Source organism: Schistocerca americana, chromosome 7, assembly GCF_021461395.2.
Source record: "Schistocerca americana isolate TAMUIC-IGC-003095 chromosome 7, iqSchAmer2.1, whole genome shotgun sequence".
NCBI lineage: Eukaryota > Metazoa > Arthropoda > Insecta > Orthoptera > Acrididae > Schistocerca > Schistocerca americana.
The window spans coordinates 290,287,116-290,302,413 of NC_060125.1; the positions used below are offsets into that span (position 1 = coordinate 290,287,116).

General features: G+C 41.3%; 1 protein-coding gene across 1 annotated transcript in view; it reads right to left on the bottom strand.

Annotated features, from left to right (window-relative positions):
- Positions 1–10,006: 10,006 nt before the first annotated feature.
- LOC124622241 (myrosinase 1-like) overlaps positions 10,007–15,298 on the bottom strand; it is a 109,548-nt gene continuing 104,256 nt past the window's right edge. Inside the window, exon 11 of the mRNA XM_047147896.1 lies at positions 10,007–10,249. Within this exon, the coding sequence (XP_047003852.1) occupies positions 10,123–10,249 (127 nt within the window). The 3' untranslated portion in view covers positions 10,007–10,122. The remainder of the gene's footprint in view (positions 10,250–15,298) is intronic.

Consider the following 15,298-nt stretch of genomic DNA (forward strand, 5'->3'; position numbering starts at 1 on the left):
AGACCACTCATCGAGGACATTACTTAAAGTAATGGCTAGTCTTCAACAGGCAGACACACGTTGGAGTCAGATTCGAAAAAAACTATGGCAACCAGATCAGCTGAGAACTGATCAGTTGTACAAACTGGTGAATAATGTCTTATTCTATACAAGATATGAATATATGAATAATTGGTGTGTGTGTATACCACAGGAGTACGAAAGAAAGTTAATGTGGCATATCCATTATGCATGGTGCACTTTGATGTACTCGAATGTGCAACAAAGCAAAATACCTATTGTTATTTTCTCAACCTCTGTAGAAAAGTGCAGCATGACTTAAAGCAAACTGTACTATGTCAGAAAGCGAAGCCCAACAACAGAGGACGAAGGGACGTGCTCCATTCAGTTCTTCCGGAAAAACCTCTTGCCTCAGTATCAGTCGATCTTTTTGGTCAATTACGCCAGTCTAGAGGAGGGGTTTAATATATACAGGGGGATTTTTAGACGTTTACTATGTAAAACTTTATCTGTTGAAGACAACCACGAATCGCCCAAACATAAACAGGTTAGTTAATGACTATGTTCCAAAGATTGGAAAACCTGAAGCGCTTTTGTCAGATAATGCGGCGAATTTTACTTGTTACAAATGGGGAATTACTTTAACACAACCATGGATAAAACAGGTGCTAAATTTACGCTATCTTCCTGAAGCTAATCCTGTTAAACCTGTATTCTGCGAATTAAATAGATTCATGACAACTTATTATCACGCTAGGCAGACTGCGTGAGTAGAATATCTGCAAGAATTTTCGAAAATTATGAACAACTTACTGCACTCCCCAATCAAATTCACGCCTGCTGAACTGATGTTTAGAAGAAAAAAAAGAAGTGAATGGGTAGATAAAATTCCGAATGGAGCCCTGACGCCGGCTGGGAGCGCTTTTCGCTTGCTGTGTTACGAGATAAGTAATTTAGTTAGTAATTAATTATTTTTGCTGTATATTCTATAGTATTTACGTGCATTAGTGTCAGATAAATTTGATAAATTGAAGGTTTCAGTTTTTATTTGCATCTGAATAGGAAAAGCGAAGTTTCTGTTTAGGACAGTTTCACGCATACGGAAACGTTTGTTTGCATTTTTAACTGACGTTAAATACGCGGAATTATCAATTAAGTCGGTGTGCAACACTCAGTATTTACGTTTATTAGTGTCATTTAGACTCGATACATTGAAGGTAGCAGTTTTTATACGTTTTATTACGTCACTTCTCGCGTGTACGTAAACGTTTGTTTACGTTATAAATACGAGGGTTAATCAGTTTAAGTTAGTGTACAATACTTAGTATTTACGTTTATTAGTGTCATTTAGACTCGATACAGTAAAGGTAGCAGTTTTTATAGCTTTATTAGTTCATTTTCGCGTGTAAGTAAAGTTTTGTTTACATTATAAATACGAGGGATAATCAGTAGGTGTAGCTTACTGTAGGTTACCGTTTAATTCTTTAGTAATATTCACTAGATAGCCCCTAGAAGTTTACTGTAGATCACTGTTTTTTTCTTTAGTATTCACTAGATGGCCCCTAGCGGGAAAATAAGCACCAGATCTAGCATACATTTTATTATTCTTCTTGTTGAGTGTCCTTTCTGCCAACTAGAGTGTAGCTGTTAACCTTGTATCGCAGTAGTTTTCCTTAAGTTTCTTATAGTAAATCACATCATGGATAGGGACTGTGTCTGCTGTGTGCGGATACAGGAGAAGTTGGCCACAGTCCAAATGCAGCTAGAAGCTTTGTTGGCCACAGTCAACAGGCTCCAGGCTCCAGAGTGCCACCTTGAGGTGCGGTGGGGATGGGGTGCCTGGGGCAGTCTCTGCTGTACTAGATGTGCAGGAGGAGGGGGGGGGGGATGTCACAGCTGTCAGATTAGGTTCCTCCCCATGGGAAACAAACTGTTGGCCTGAAAAATTACCAGTTCATGACACTGATGTGGGTGTACTAACTGTATAAATTTTTAGTTCGCATAAACAGGCCATTCCAAAGGATTTAAATATGACAGATCTCATGTAAGTAAATTGTCGAAATGTCTGTAGTAAGATCCCCGAGTTACTCTCCGGAATAAACAGTAGTAACGCCAATATTGTATTAGGTACCAAAAGCTGGTTGAAACCAGACATAAATAGCAGTGAAATTTTTTGAACTCGGATTGGACAATATTTCGGAAGGATAGGATTGATGCAATGAGAGGTGGTGTATTCATTGCAGTTAAAACATATTTAAACGCAGTTGAGATCGATACTGGGTTGGACTGTGAAATAGTCTGGATAAAGCTGTCAATCAGACAGGGAGTGACCATTATATTAGAATGTTTTTATGGACAAGGAGTGACAATTGTATTAGAAAGTTTTTATAGACCACCAGCATCCGCAACAAATGTCGCAGAACGTTTCAGGGAACGTCTTGAGTACATAGGAAATAAATATCGCAATTATGCCGGCCGTTGTGGCCGAGAGGCTCTAGGCGCTTCAGTCCGGAACAGCGCTGCTGCTACGGTCGCAGGTTCGAATTCTGCCTGGGGCAAGGATGTGTGTGATGTCCTTAGGTTAGTTAGGTTTAAGTAGTTCTAAGTCCAGGGGTCTGATGACCTCAGATGTTAAGTCCCATAGTGCTTAGAGCCACTTGAACCATATCCAAATTACCCATTAGTTACAGATGGAGACTTTAATCTGGCTTCCATTGAGTGGGAAAATTACGTTTATAACAGGGGGCAGAAGCAAAGACTCGCGTGAAGTTATTCTTGGAGCGCTCTCAACATACAACCTTGAGCAATTGGTTAGGAAACCAACTCGAGATGGGAACATATTAGATATCTTGGCGACAAACAGAACTGATCTTTTTGAGGAAGTTAATCTAGAAGAAGGTATTAGCGACCATAATGTCGCTGTGGCTTCTATATCAGTGGAACTTACACAAAAAAAAGCCAGCGTAGAGTTTTCTTGTTAGGGAAAGCAAATAAAAGTATCATTAATGAATGTCTTCATAGTCAGCTCCAAGCATTCACCGCAGAACACAAAGACATTGAGCATCATTGATCGGAATTTAATGATATTGCCCACCACCCGCTAGAGAAATAAGTGCTTAACAAAAATGTTGAGGAGTGAAAGGATCCACCTTAGTTCCCCAAAAATATTAGAAAGTTGCTGAGAAAGAAGAGAATTTTGCACAGTCATTTTAAACGTAGTTACTTCTCCGCTGACAAACAGAAATTATGCGAAATGAAAGCAGCTGTCAAGAGGTCAATGAGAGATTCTTCTATCTAATTTGAAAGAAATATTTTATCTATAGATTCTAAAAATAGACTCAAAAAAGTTTGGTTCTAAGTAAAATCTATGAACGCTACAAATAGTTAAATACCTTCTCTTGCTGACAGTACGGGTAATGTAACGGATGATGATAAACAGAAGGCCGAAATTCTAAACCAAGCTTTCAAAAACACGTTCACGGTAGTGGACTGCAGCACCATTCCCCCTTTCAATTATCGAACAAACGAAAGGATGGCTGACATAGTGTTTAGTGTACCTGGATTTGTAAAACATTTAATATCCTTAGTCGCCAGGGAGGCATCTGGCCCAAACGGTATCCCCGTAAGATTTTATGTTGACTATGCAACAAATATAGCACCATTCTTAGCTATCATCTATCAGAGGTCACTGGAACAGCGGAAAGTTCCACAGGACTGGAAGAAGGCTCAGGTCATAGCAATCAATAAAAAGGGTAGAAAATATGATGCACATAATTACCGGCCAATTTCACTGACATCGATTTGTTGTAGACTCATGGAACATATTTTGTGTTCAGACATAATGACCTTTCTAGACTCTGAGAAGCTCATCTCTTGAAACCAGCACGGTTTAAGGAATCAGCGGTCATGGGAGACACAGCTGGTCCTCTTTGTGCATGATATACAACAGGCTCTAGATACCAGCTCCCACGTTGATGCTATATTTCTCGACTTTCGAAAGGCGTTCGACTCAATTCCGCACTGTCGCTTGCTCCAAAACGTGCGCGTTTACGGTCTATCCGATGTCATATGCGGTTGGATAGATAGTGTTCTAACAGACGGAAAGCAGTATGTCGTCCTGAATGGGGAGACTTCAACAGAAGCAAGCGTAACATCAGGTGTGCCGAGGGCAGCGTACTAGCTCCGCAGCTTTTTACAATTTACATAAACGATCTGGTTGATGGTATTGACAGCGGCATTAGACTGTTTGCCGATGATGCTGTAGTCTAGAGGAAAGTAGTATCACATGAGAGCTGTGAACAAATCAGAGAGGATTTGCAGAAAATAAATGCATGGTGTAATGACTCTTAGTTATCTCTCAGTATTAGTAAGTGTAAGCTACTGCGTGTAACAAAGCGAAAATCCACATTAATGTAGGAGTACAAAATAAATGTCCAGTCTTTGGAAGCGGTAACATCCGTCAAGTATCTGGGTGTGACTCTTCAAAATGATCTTAAATGGAACGATCAGATTACACAAGCAACGGGTAAGGCGAACTCTAGATTGCGGTTTATTGGTAGAATCCTGAAGCGTTGCAGTCCTTCAACAAAGGAAATTGCTTACAATACTTTAGTTCGTCCAGTCCTAGAGTACTGTTCGTCTCCATGGGACCCTTACCAGTTGGGTCTGATTCAAGAGATTGAGGAAATCCGAAGAAGAGCGGCAAGTTTCGTGACTGGTGTATTTGGCCTTCGCGAGAGCGTTACAAATGTCACAGAAAGTTTGAAGTGGGACACACTTGCAGATAGACGACGCGCTAAACGGAAGGAGCTGCTCACTAAATTCCAAAATACTATCTTCACGGAGGATCTAGAGCACATATTGCTACCACCAACTTTCAAATCGCTCAATAATCACCATTCAAAGATAAGGGAAATTAGAGCTCGTACTGAGGCCTCCAGACAGTCGTTTTTCCCTCGCGTGATCCGCGAGTAGAACAGAGGGGGGGAAATTTGACTTTGGCGCGAGTAGTGCCCTCCGCCACACACCGCTTGGTGGCTAGCGGAGTATATATGTAGATGTACATATATCTTGGGAAGAGAAAATTAGACAAGTACTGATTAATCTCACTGAGAATGCCAGGATCAGAAAAAAGGGTTATGACAGCTAGGATTTGCAGGAATCATCGATAATGAAAAGTTAAATTTTGCTGCATTCTTGCCATTTAGCGTGGTTTGCAAGTTGGTTGGTATGTCAGATGTAGATTGGGTTTGTTCTGATGGTTCCTGTCCCTAATGAATTTTACTTTCAGGATTGTGTTGATTTGATTTATTTGATTTCAGATGATCATGAAAGTAAGAGGAATTAATTTATCTATGTGCTCTAAATTGAGTTCAGGTTCAGATGTGATCTGAAAAGAAATTTAGAAGGCATAGGTGTTTAATAGAGGAATACATGATGAAAGCATAGAAGTGGTGCGAAGGCAAGGTGATTTATAGTCTTCGTTGGAAGCATTTCCATGGTGGATTATTCACCTTGGATATAGAAAAAATTGTCTTGTCTCACTATGAAGAATGATAATGTGATATATATCGATTCACGGAGAGGATTCCTGAAATGAAGCATGATCTCTCTTGAATATCGGCTCAAACGAAAAATTCATGATGTCGAGTTATGTGGTATAAGAAAAAGTATTTAATAATCATCTGACTTCATGTAGTCCAAGAAACCCTGTGTGTAATGAATTGATCATGAGCAGTGATTTACTTTGGAAATACTTATTTAAAATAGATAAAATCTATCGCTTTACAGTGGACATTGCAGTGGATCAAAGCTCTTCCGAATCTACTGAATTCATGAAGGATACGATGGAGAAATGTGCTACTAACCCGCTCTTTTGCAGTGTATAAAGTAAAGATCTCCGATTGATGCAGTGTTTGAAATTGTTTCATATCGCCTATTGGTCCTGTCTGGTGCCGTGATGTTCGAGGTCATCTCACTTCTCTACAGGCTGGTTCCTGATTCCTGCAAGATTTGTCTTGCAACCATCTCCAACAGTTTCAGTATCCATCTGTCAACAAACTCCATCAATCTTCAACGACTCCGTCTATTCAAGTTAGCAGATTGTTATTGTTGTTCACTGAACTATTTTAAACACTATTTTATTCTCTATTAGTAATATGAACATTCACGCGCTTGATCAAACGAAATTGGTTAACGTTTTAAAAAACTTACGGTGATTTTTAGATGCTAATTTTCAGAATCTCAGTATCGACCTTATCCAAATATCGCGAATGAGTGAAGGTTGATGGTCTACATTTCGAGGTTTCTCATGGTTTCACTAAGGAACAAGGCTCCCTTATGGGAAGGCCCGAATATATTATGATCTTCCATTGCTGTATTCCGAATATCGAGAAACAGTAAGGAATGCAGATATATATTTCAAGGATTTCCTTGGTCCTCCGCGCAAGTAATTTATATGGCTCAAAGACTCCTTATAACTGCAAGAGACAAATTATCTCTGACTCGTAATGCAAAAACTCTGTGGAACGTACATTGCATGTACAGTGAACTGACTACTCCTGACAGAATTGCCGAGAGTAGGATCGCAGTAGAATTGTAATTAGCGGCGTTGTTGTAAGCTGCCATCTTGATATGAAATGAAATATGATTATTTCTGATAACCTGTAATTTCATACAAGAGGATGTATACTGGAATGTAGCTAGGAAAATCGTTTATGGAAATCATAATTTTATTACTGGAAAAGGTACGTTCAGTTCTTCCGCAATTTTAACTTCTCCGTTGTTTGTGGCTTGGTACATTATTTGCTGTGTCATAACTCGAACGAACTTTGTATCTTGAGAAATCAGTAGAGCCTGCAGCTCGGTCGTTTATCCTCTATTTTAAGAGATTAATTTCTGGACTTCATCGAAATTAATACACAGCTTAGGCACTGATTCCCATGCGGCAGAGTGAGCACGTCATAGCACCCATGACGGCTTCCCCACGGCGTTCGACGTGCCTCTGATTACGAATTAGTCGACGATCGCCGGAATTCTGCAGAGCCACAGAGCTTTTACTCCAGCAAGAGTAATTAACTGTATAAATAGAAGAGTGCGAGATAATTGTGTAAAAGTGTTGGGGAAGCGACTTCTCTCACCCAAAAGTTTCCTTTCAAATAACTAGATATTATTCAGTCATATTAATTTAACTTCAACTCTAGGGGGTAGAGAAGTTAAATTACTAATGTAGAACAGGACGACATTACCAGAAAAACCTCCAAAATTATTAACAATAATTAATAAATTCCACAACAAGGAAAACGAAAATATCAGTATCATTTGTGAAAGAATAGAATGAGACAGCATGACAGTATTCAAAGCAGATAACGGTAATACAGTAGTAATCGTGTCCAAGAAACGCTCCAAAAAACTTCGTAATTTTTCAAGAAAAATAACATCATTGACACAAAAACATACCCAACCCGTCTATCCCATAATGCTTCGGTTTGGTCCTGGTTGCAGAACTTAAAATAGAGGCTCAGACAGCTCTTTGGTGATACTCATGCGGAGTTTTCGACACCTACTGTACGGTGGAGAGTTATAGGAACACATTTATAGTTCAGGCGTCAGTTATGCACAACAAGGGCCTAGTAGGGGGTAAAAACTCACATGTTGCACACGTAGTTTTTACACATGAATATACCCTCACCACAGTCTGACAAAAATTACGTACTGATTTCTGGAAGGAAGAATGTCAACCCTACTAGTTATAGAATGCTTTATTCGTTCAGATTAGAGAAAGAAAACGTAAATACAGCCTTAGATAACAGTAGGAAAGTCTGTAGGAAAGTCTCAGAGCTTATCATGCTTACTGACGAAATATGTCCACACCTATGTGTGCTATACTGTGTAGCATATTCAGATTGTTTGTCAGATGAGCTTCTGGGTCCAGTATAAATCGGTGATATTAAATCTGGTGGCTGATAAATTTGCAAGATCTTTTCCGCAATGTTCCCAGCACTTTCCCTTAGTGCCTTAGTTTGTTGGAAGAGATCTGTTATCCAATGTTGGTGTGGATATCTCAACCCCACTCACCCTCGGATATACTGGGTGGTTTTGTTGGCAAAATAATAACAATAATAATAAATAATAATAATAATAATAATAATGCACAATCCACAGAGTTGCTACAATTGCTTAATTTTCAGTTATAGGCAGGACAACACCTACATGATTCAACCCAAAAAATACGTACGCATTAATTCAATAAGCTATTTGTAGTCTATATAGACTTCGGATGTTTTAGCTCCTGGATGTCATTTTAAATGATTGTATCTTTGTCATCCAATTACATCTTAATACGTACGTAGGATTCCCTGTGGTTATCGTCATTTAAATGTATTTTTGCTCACTCTATGAAGTCATGGGTATCCAGAGATAGAGAATTGGGTCCAACGTCATGTTAATTTTGGCTCTGGCGCGTCTTTGGTCCTCGTTAATTTTGGCTCCGTTGGATTTTTTGTATGCGTTCAGAACGTCTGTTGTGCTGAGCTCACCTTAATCATATTTTAAAATTAGACTGCGGTCATCAGAGTACGACTCTTCTAGTATCTTCACCCTGTAGATCAGCATCCAACGAGTGAGCTCTGTAGTCTTTATAGAGGAAATCCAAAAGCGGAAAATTCTGATGGAGGAGATTCTGTAACTTTTTCTACTCTACTAGATTATATTTCATTTTCGGCGGGTGCAAACATTTCGAACGCGTAAGTTGATAATGTCAATGAATTTCCTACAAAATCCTATGACTAACAAACCGTCCTCACAGTCTTACATCTGCTGTTACCCTTCTCCATCTCTATGTAGTGACAGCTTCCGGTGAGATTACTGCCCTCGAAAGGCAGGGTTCTAGGTTTGAGTTCTGATGAGGCTCACAATTATAGTGTCCTTACAAGCTTCAGAACAGAGTGAAGGACACATTTTAGGAATTTTATGTTTCTTCGTATCACAAGCAACACACGTTTGCTTACAATATTGGATTTGGTGATTCGAGACAAGCTCCTGCTTTATGGTTCATATCTTTATATTCATAAGTAACGGGTCTGCGAATGTTTTTGCAGTAAAGATACAGCTGTCATAAGTTACGACGGGCCTTCAGGAAGTTTCACTTGTGGTAAAACGTTAAGATCATTGCGCAACAGGAGTGGCGCCTTGTCAGAAGAGAGTACATGTTTTGGATTTCCTGCAGAGTACTGCTTCGATACAGGTAACAGGTCCTACACAGTCTGCAGTGAAAATGCTGGAGGAACTACGCGTACTCCAAAGCTGAAATACGCAGGACAGTACGAGTCTTACAGGGAGAAACTTCTAAACTGCACACATACTCACCGTAAAATTTTGAGGGTATATGGACCAAATGCAACGTCGCATCAAGCTGTACTGGAATTTGACCAAGGCAGCACAGACTTGGATGATGCTTATGTTGGTTGGGGGGGGGGGGGGGGGGTTGGAGAAAGAGGTTTTTCAACGACGAGAACGTTCACACAGCGGTCCTCAAGTGGCTCCGTGATCAACGAGCGGATTTCCGTCGTCAAGAAATAGTAACCATTGTTAGAATGTTCCGACTGTTGTTCGCAGTGACTCGATGACAACGCTGAAGTGTATTAGGTAGCTTAAAGTGTGGTCCAATAGTTAATAAAGGCTATCTGCCCTCTCATATTCACTTGTAACTTACATTCTGAAGTCTCTTCGTGCATACCTCAAACCTGTTAATCATGTGACATGCTACGTACGCCACACTGTCTGAGACTTCACACTACAGGCTGCGATATGTCGTTTTCAGCCTTAAGGGCAGTAGGTCTTCAGTTATTTCAGTTGCATTTTCAAATCAATGGACAATTACAACAGTAAGCCTCATAGAATATTAAACGTGCACTCATACATATGATGCATTCGTTGCTGAAGCAACTCTGGAAACATGCCATAAAAATCATAAACGATAAGACAGATAAAAGAACAGCCGGCAACATTGTTTTATGTTGAAAATATGTAATGTTTGTAGTCACATATAGAAGAAAACCGTATATGCATTATTCATTATTGCTGGACAAAGATGTCTTTCTACATAAACCATGAAAGGTGTTATCACTCGAAGTATTCTATAGGCAATTCTTTGCTAGCGTATATCTGAGCCATTGTCTGCACCGAATCCTTCGCCGTCCTGGGCCTTTCGGGATCGTTGAAGTCGACCTGATAGAGGCCGAATTTTATGCTGAAAAAAAAGTAAAGGCAACATTAGTAATTTCAAAGTAAATGTTTCACCCAACAGATAATTATCGTTTCTATATCTACATTCAGTCACAACCTTTGACCACACAGTGCCTTCGCCCTTATGTCTCAGATATCGCAGAATATTATTTGTGTGAGTTGTCAACTTATATCATTTGGACCAACTGAATATTCGGGGAAACAGACCCAGAAATAATAATCGTACCTTCATCATGTAAAAAGATGATGAAAGAAACAGGGTGAGTCACTAACTATTGCCACCTAGAATAGCTCCTCAAGTATGACAGGAGCTCAAAAGTTTGTGAGACAAAAGTTGCATGGGACAACGGGGCCATAATATGACGCTAGCTTTTGTTGCTAATGGGATGCTATAGTTTGGTACTTATTTTCTGATAGCGGCTATCGAGACGAATCGAATTACGTGTAACAGTAAGGTCTTTGAAGGTCAACGAATTTCACAAAGGTGGCATGAACGTCCATTCACAGAAGATGTTCGAAGTGATGACCATTGGTATCAATGCAGTGCTGCAATCTTCTTATCATGGATTGAGTGGTATTCCTTATCACTTCGACATTTATCGAAGCACATGCTCTAACAATACTCTCTTGCATATCGTGCTAAAAGTAAATATTCGTCGAATACGGCGTATCCATCTAACGCGCCATTGACATGCAAAAACCTTTCAACTGTTTAGGAACCGTAAGACTAGTATCGTCGCATCAAGCGAATGTGAATGATTTATTGCTCCGTAGAACAAGCCGATATGATTCGCATTTACGGAGAATGCCAACGAAGTTCAGTGAGAGCTAGAAAGCCCTGAATGATATCCTCAACATACTCACCCTACACAACGTACATTTAAATATGTGTATGATAAATTGAGAACAACTGGATCTTTAACGCTTCGGAAACATATCCGCCAAAGGAAAGTTACTAACGAGGAAACGGAAATTGGTACTCTTGCCACTGTGGTTCGAGATCCTTGTGTTAGTTCGGGTCAAATCGCAACGGACCCTGGCATGAGCCAGAGTAGTGTTGTTCGTGTTCTGCATCGTCATAAATATCATCCTTACCATATCAGACTCCACAAAGAATTAACTGGTACGGATTGTATGCGTCGCATTGAATTCTGCCGATGGGCTCAACTTCAGATTCAGAGGAACGACACATTTATTAAATTGATTTTATTTATTCACGAGGCGACATTCACGAACCATGGAAATGTTAATATCCATAACATGCGTTATTGAGCAACTGAAAATCCATGTTGTCTGCGTCAAGTTGCACACCAAAAACCATGGACGGCGAATGTATGGTGTGGGATTCTGGACGACAGATTTATAGGCCCCTGATTCATCGAACAAAATCTTAATGGTAGGAAGTACACCACATTCCTGCAAGGAACATTAGGTCTGTTACCGGAAGAAATAACTTTAGGATCAAGGAACGAATGTGGTATCAACACGACGGGTGTCCGGCACATTTTTCGTTGTTGGCTAGAAATGAGACGCAGAGACAATTCCCAAATCTTTGGACTGGACGCGGAGAAGACGGTTCGTGGCCGGCTCGTTCACCAGACTTGACGCCTCTGAATTTTTTCTTGTGGGGATTCGTAAAAAACATTGTTTGTAAAGACGTTCCAACTACACCTGAAGATAAACGAGAGAGAATTGTCACAAAATATGCTTCGATAAGTGCCGATATGATAAGGAATACCACTCAATCCATGATCAGAAGACTGTAGCACTTGCATCACTGCAAGTGATAACCAATGGTTATCACTTCTAACAACTTATGTAGATGGAAGTTCACGGCACCTTTGTGACCTTCGTTGACCTTCAAAGACCTTACTGTTACACGTCATTGGATTCGTCTCGATAGCAGCTATCAGAAAACCATAGCATCCCAGTATTAAAAAAATAAAAACTTTCGGAGCTATTCATTGGTGGCAATAGTGAGTGACTCACCCTGTATAACTAAAATATCGAAGCAAATATTATGGCTTCAAATAACGTGATAAAAAAACGGTACATTAAAACATTTTCATTTACTCTGATACAGTACAGAACAAACAACATAATTATGGAAATTTAATGACCTCTGATAATGATGTTGATGATCTGTAAGTGTGATGCAACTTTTTTCATTCTCACTGGACACAATACGCACAGATAACTAAAGTTTTCTTTAACTGCTGAACCGCTGCGTTCAATAACAGCCCCATGATTGTTTATACCATTAGTTCTCATCAGTTATATGCTTCTGGGTATGTGACCGCGTTGTAATGCTCTTTCATCTACGTCTACATGCATACTCCGCAATCCACCATACGGTGCGTGGCGGAAGGTACCTCGTACCACATCTAGCATCTTCTCTCCCTGTTCCACTCCCAAACAGAACGAGGGAAAAATGACTGTCTATATGCCTCTGTACGAGCCCTAATCTCTCTTATCTTATCTTTGTGGTCTTTCCGTGAAATGCAATTTGGCGGCAGTAAAATTGTACTGCAGTCAGCCTCAAATGCTGGTTCTCTAAATTTCCTCAGTAGCGATTCACGAAAAGAACGCCTCCTTTCCTCCAGAGACTCCCACCTGAGTTCCTGAAGCATTTCCGTAACACTCGCGTCATGATCAAACCTGTTGTTGTTGTTGTTGTGGTCTTCAGTCCTGACCTGGTTTGATGCAGCTCTCCATGCTACTCTATCCTGTGCAAGCTTCTTCATCTCACAGTACCTACTGCAACCTACATCCTTCTGAATCTACGTAGTGTATTCATCTCTTGGTCTCCCTCTACGATTTTTACCCTCCACGCTGCCCTCCAATACTAAATTGGTGATCCCTTGATGCCTCAGAACATGTCCTACCAACGGATCCCTTCTTCTAGTCAAGTTGTGCCACAAACTCCTCTTCTCCCCAATTCTATTCAATACCTCCACATTAGTTATGTGATCTACCCATCTTCAGCATTCTTCTGTAGCACCACATTTCGAAAGCTTCTATTCTCTTCTTGTCTAAACTATTTATCGTCTATGTTTCACTTCCACACATGCTACACTCCATACAGATACTTTCAGAAACGACTTCCTGACACTTCAGTCAATACTCGATGTAAACAAATTTCTCTTCTTCAGAAACGCTTTCCTTGCCATTGCCAGTCTACATTTTATATCCTCTCTAGTTCGACCATCATCAGTTATTTTGCTCCCCAAATAGCAAAACTCCTTTACTACTTAAGTGTCTCATTTCCTAATCTAATTCCCTCAGCATCACCCGACTTCATTCGACTACATTCCATTACCCTCGTGTTGCTTTGTTGATGTTCATCTTATACCCTCCTTTCAAGACACTATCCATTCCGTTCAACTGCTCTTCCAAGTCCTTTGCTGTCTCTGACAGAATTACAATGTCATCGGCGAACCTCAAAGTTTTTATTTCTTCTCCATGGATTTTAATACATAATCCGAACCTTTCTTTTGTTTCCTTTACTACTTGCACAATATACAGATTGAATAGTATCGGGGAGAGGCTACAACCCTGTCTCACTCCCTTAGCAACCACTGCTTCCCCTTCATGTCCCTCGACTCTTATTACTGCTTACCAGTGACAAATCTAGCAGCCCGCCTCTGAATTGCTTCTATTCCCTCCCTCAATCCGACCTAACAGGGATGCCAAACACTCGAGCAGTACTCAAGAATAGGTCGTATTAGTGTTTAATAAGCGGTCTCCTTTCCAGATGAACCACATCTTCCCAAAATTCTACCAATGAACCGAAGACGACTATCTGCCTTCCCCACAACTGCCATTATATGCTTGTCCCACTTCATATCGCTCTGCAATGTTACGCCCAAATATTTAATCGACGTGACTGTGTCAAGCGCTACACTACTAATGGAGTATTCAAACATTACGGAATTCTATTTCCTCTTCATCTGCATTAATTTACATGTATCTACACTCCTGGAAATTGAAATAAGAACACCGTGAATTCATTGTCCTAGGAAGGGGAAACTTTATTGACACATTCCTGGGGTCAGATACATCACATGATCACACTGACAGAACCACAGGCACATAGACACAGGCAACAGAGCATGCACAATGTCGGCACTAGTACAGTGTATATCCACCTTTCGCAGCAATGCAGGCTGCTATTCTCCCATGGAGACGATCGTAGAGATGCTGGATGTAGTCCTGTGGAAAGGCTTGCCATGCCATTTCCACCTGGCGCCTCAGTTGGACCAGCGTTCGTGCTGGACGTGCAGGCCGCTTGAAACGACGCTTCATCCAGTCCCAAACATGCTCAATGGGGGACAGATCCGGAGATCTTGCTGGCCAGGGTAGTTGACTTACACCTTCTAGAGCACGTTGGGTGGCACGGGATACATGCGGACGTGCATTGTCCTGTTGGAACAGCAAGTTCCCTTGCCGGTCTAGGAATGGTAGAACGATGGGTTCGATGACGGTTTGGATGTACCGTGCACTATTCAGTGTCCCCTCGACGATCACCAGTGGTGTACGGCCAGTGTAGGAGATCGCTCCCCACACCATGATGCCGGGTGCTGGCCCTGTGTGCCACGGTCGTATGCAGTCCTGATTGCGGCGCTCAACTGCACGGCGCCAAACACGCATACGACCATCATTGGCACCAAGGCAGAAGCGACTCTCATCGCTGAAGACGACACGTCTCCATTCGTCCCTCCATTCACGCCTGTCGCGACACCACTGGAGGCGGGCTGCACGATGTTGGGGCGTGAGCGGAAGACGGCCTAACGGTGTGCGGGACCGTAGCTCAGCTTCATGGAGACGGTTGCGAATGGTCCTCACCGATACCCCAGGAGCAACAGTGTCCCTAATTTGCTGGGAAGTGGCGGTGCGGTCCCCTACGGCACTGCGTAGGATCCTACGGTCTTGGCGTGCATCCGTGCGTCGCTGCGGTCCGGTCCCAGGTCGACGGGCACGTGCACCTTCCGCCGACCACTGGCGACAACATCGATGTACTGTGGAGACCTCACGCCCCACGTGTTGAGCAATT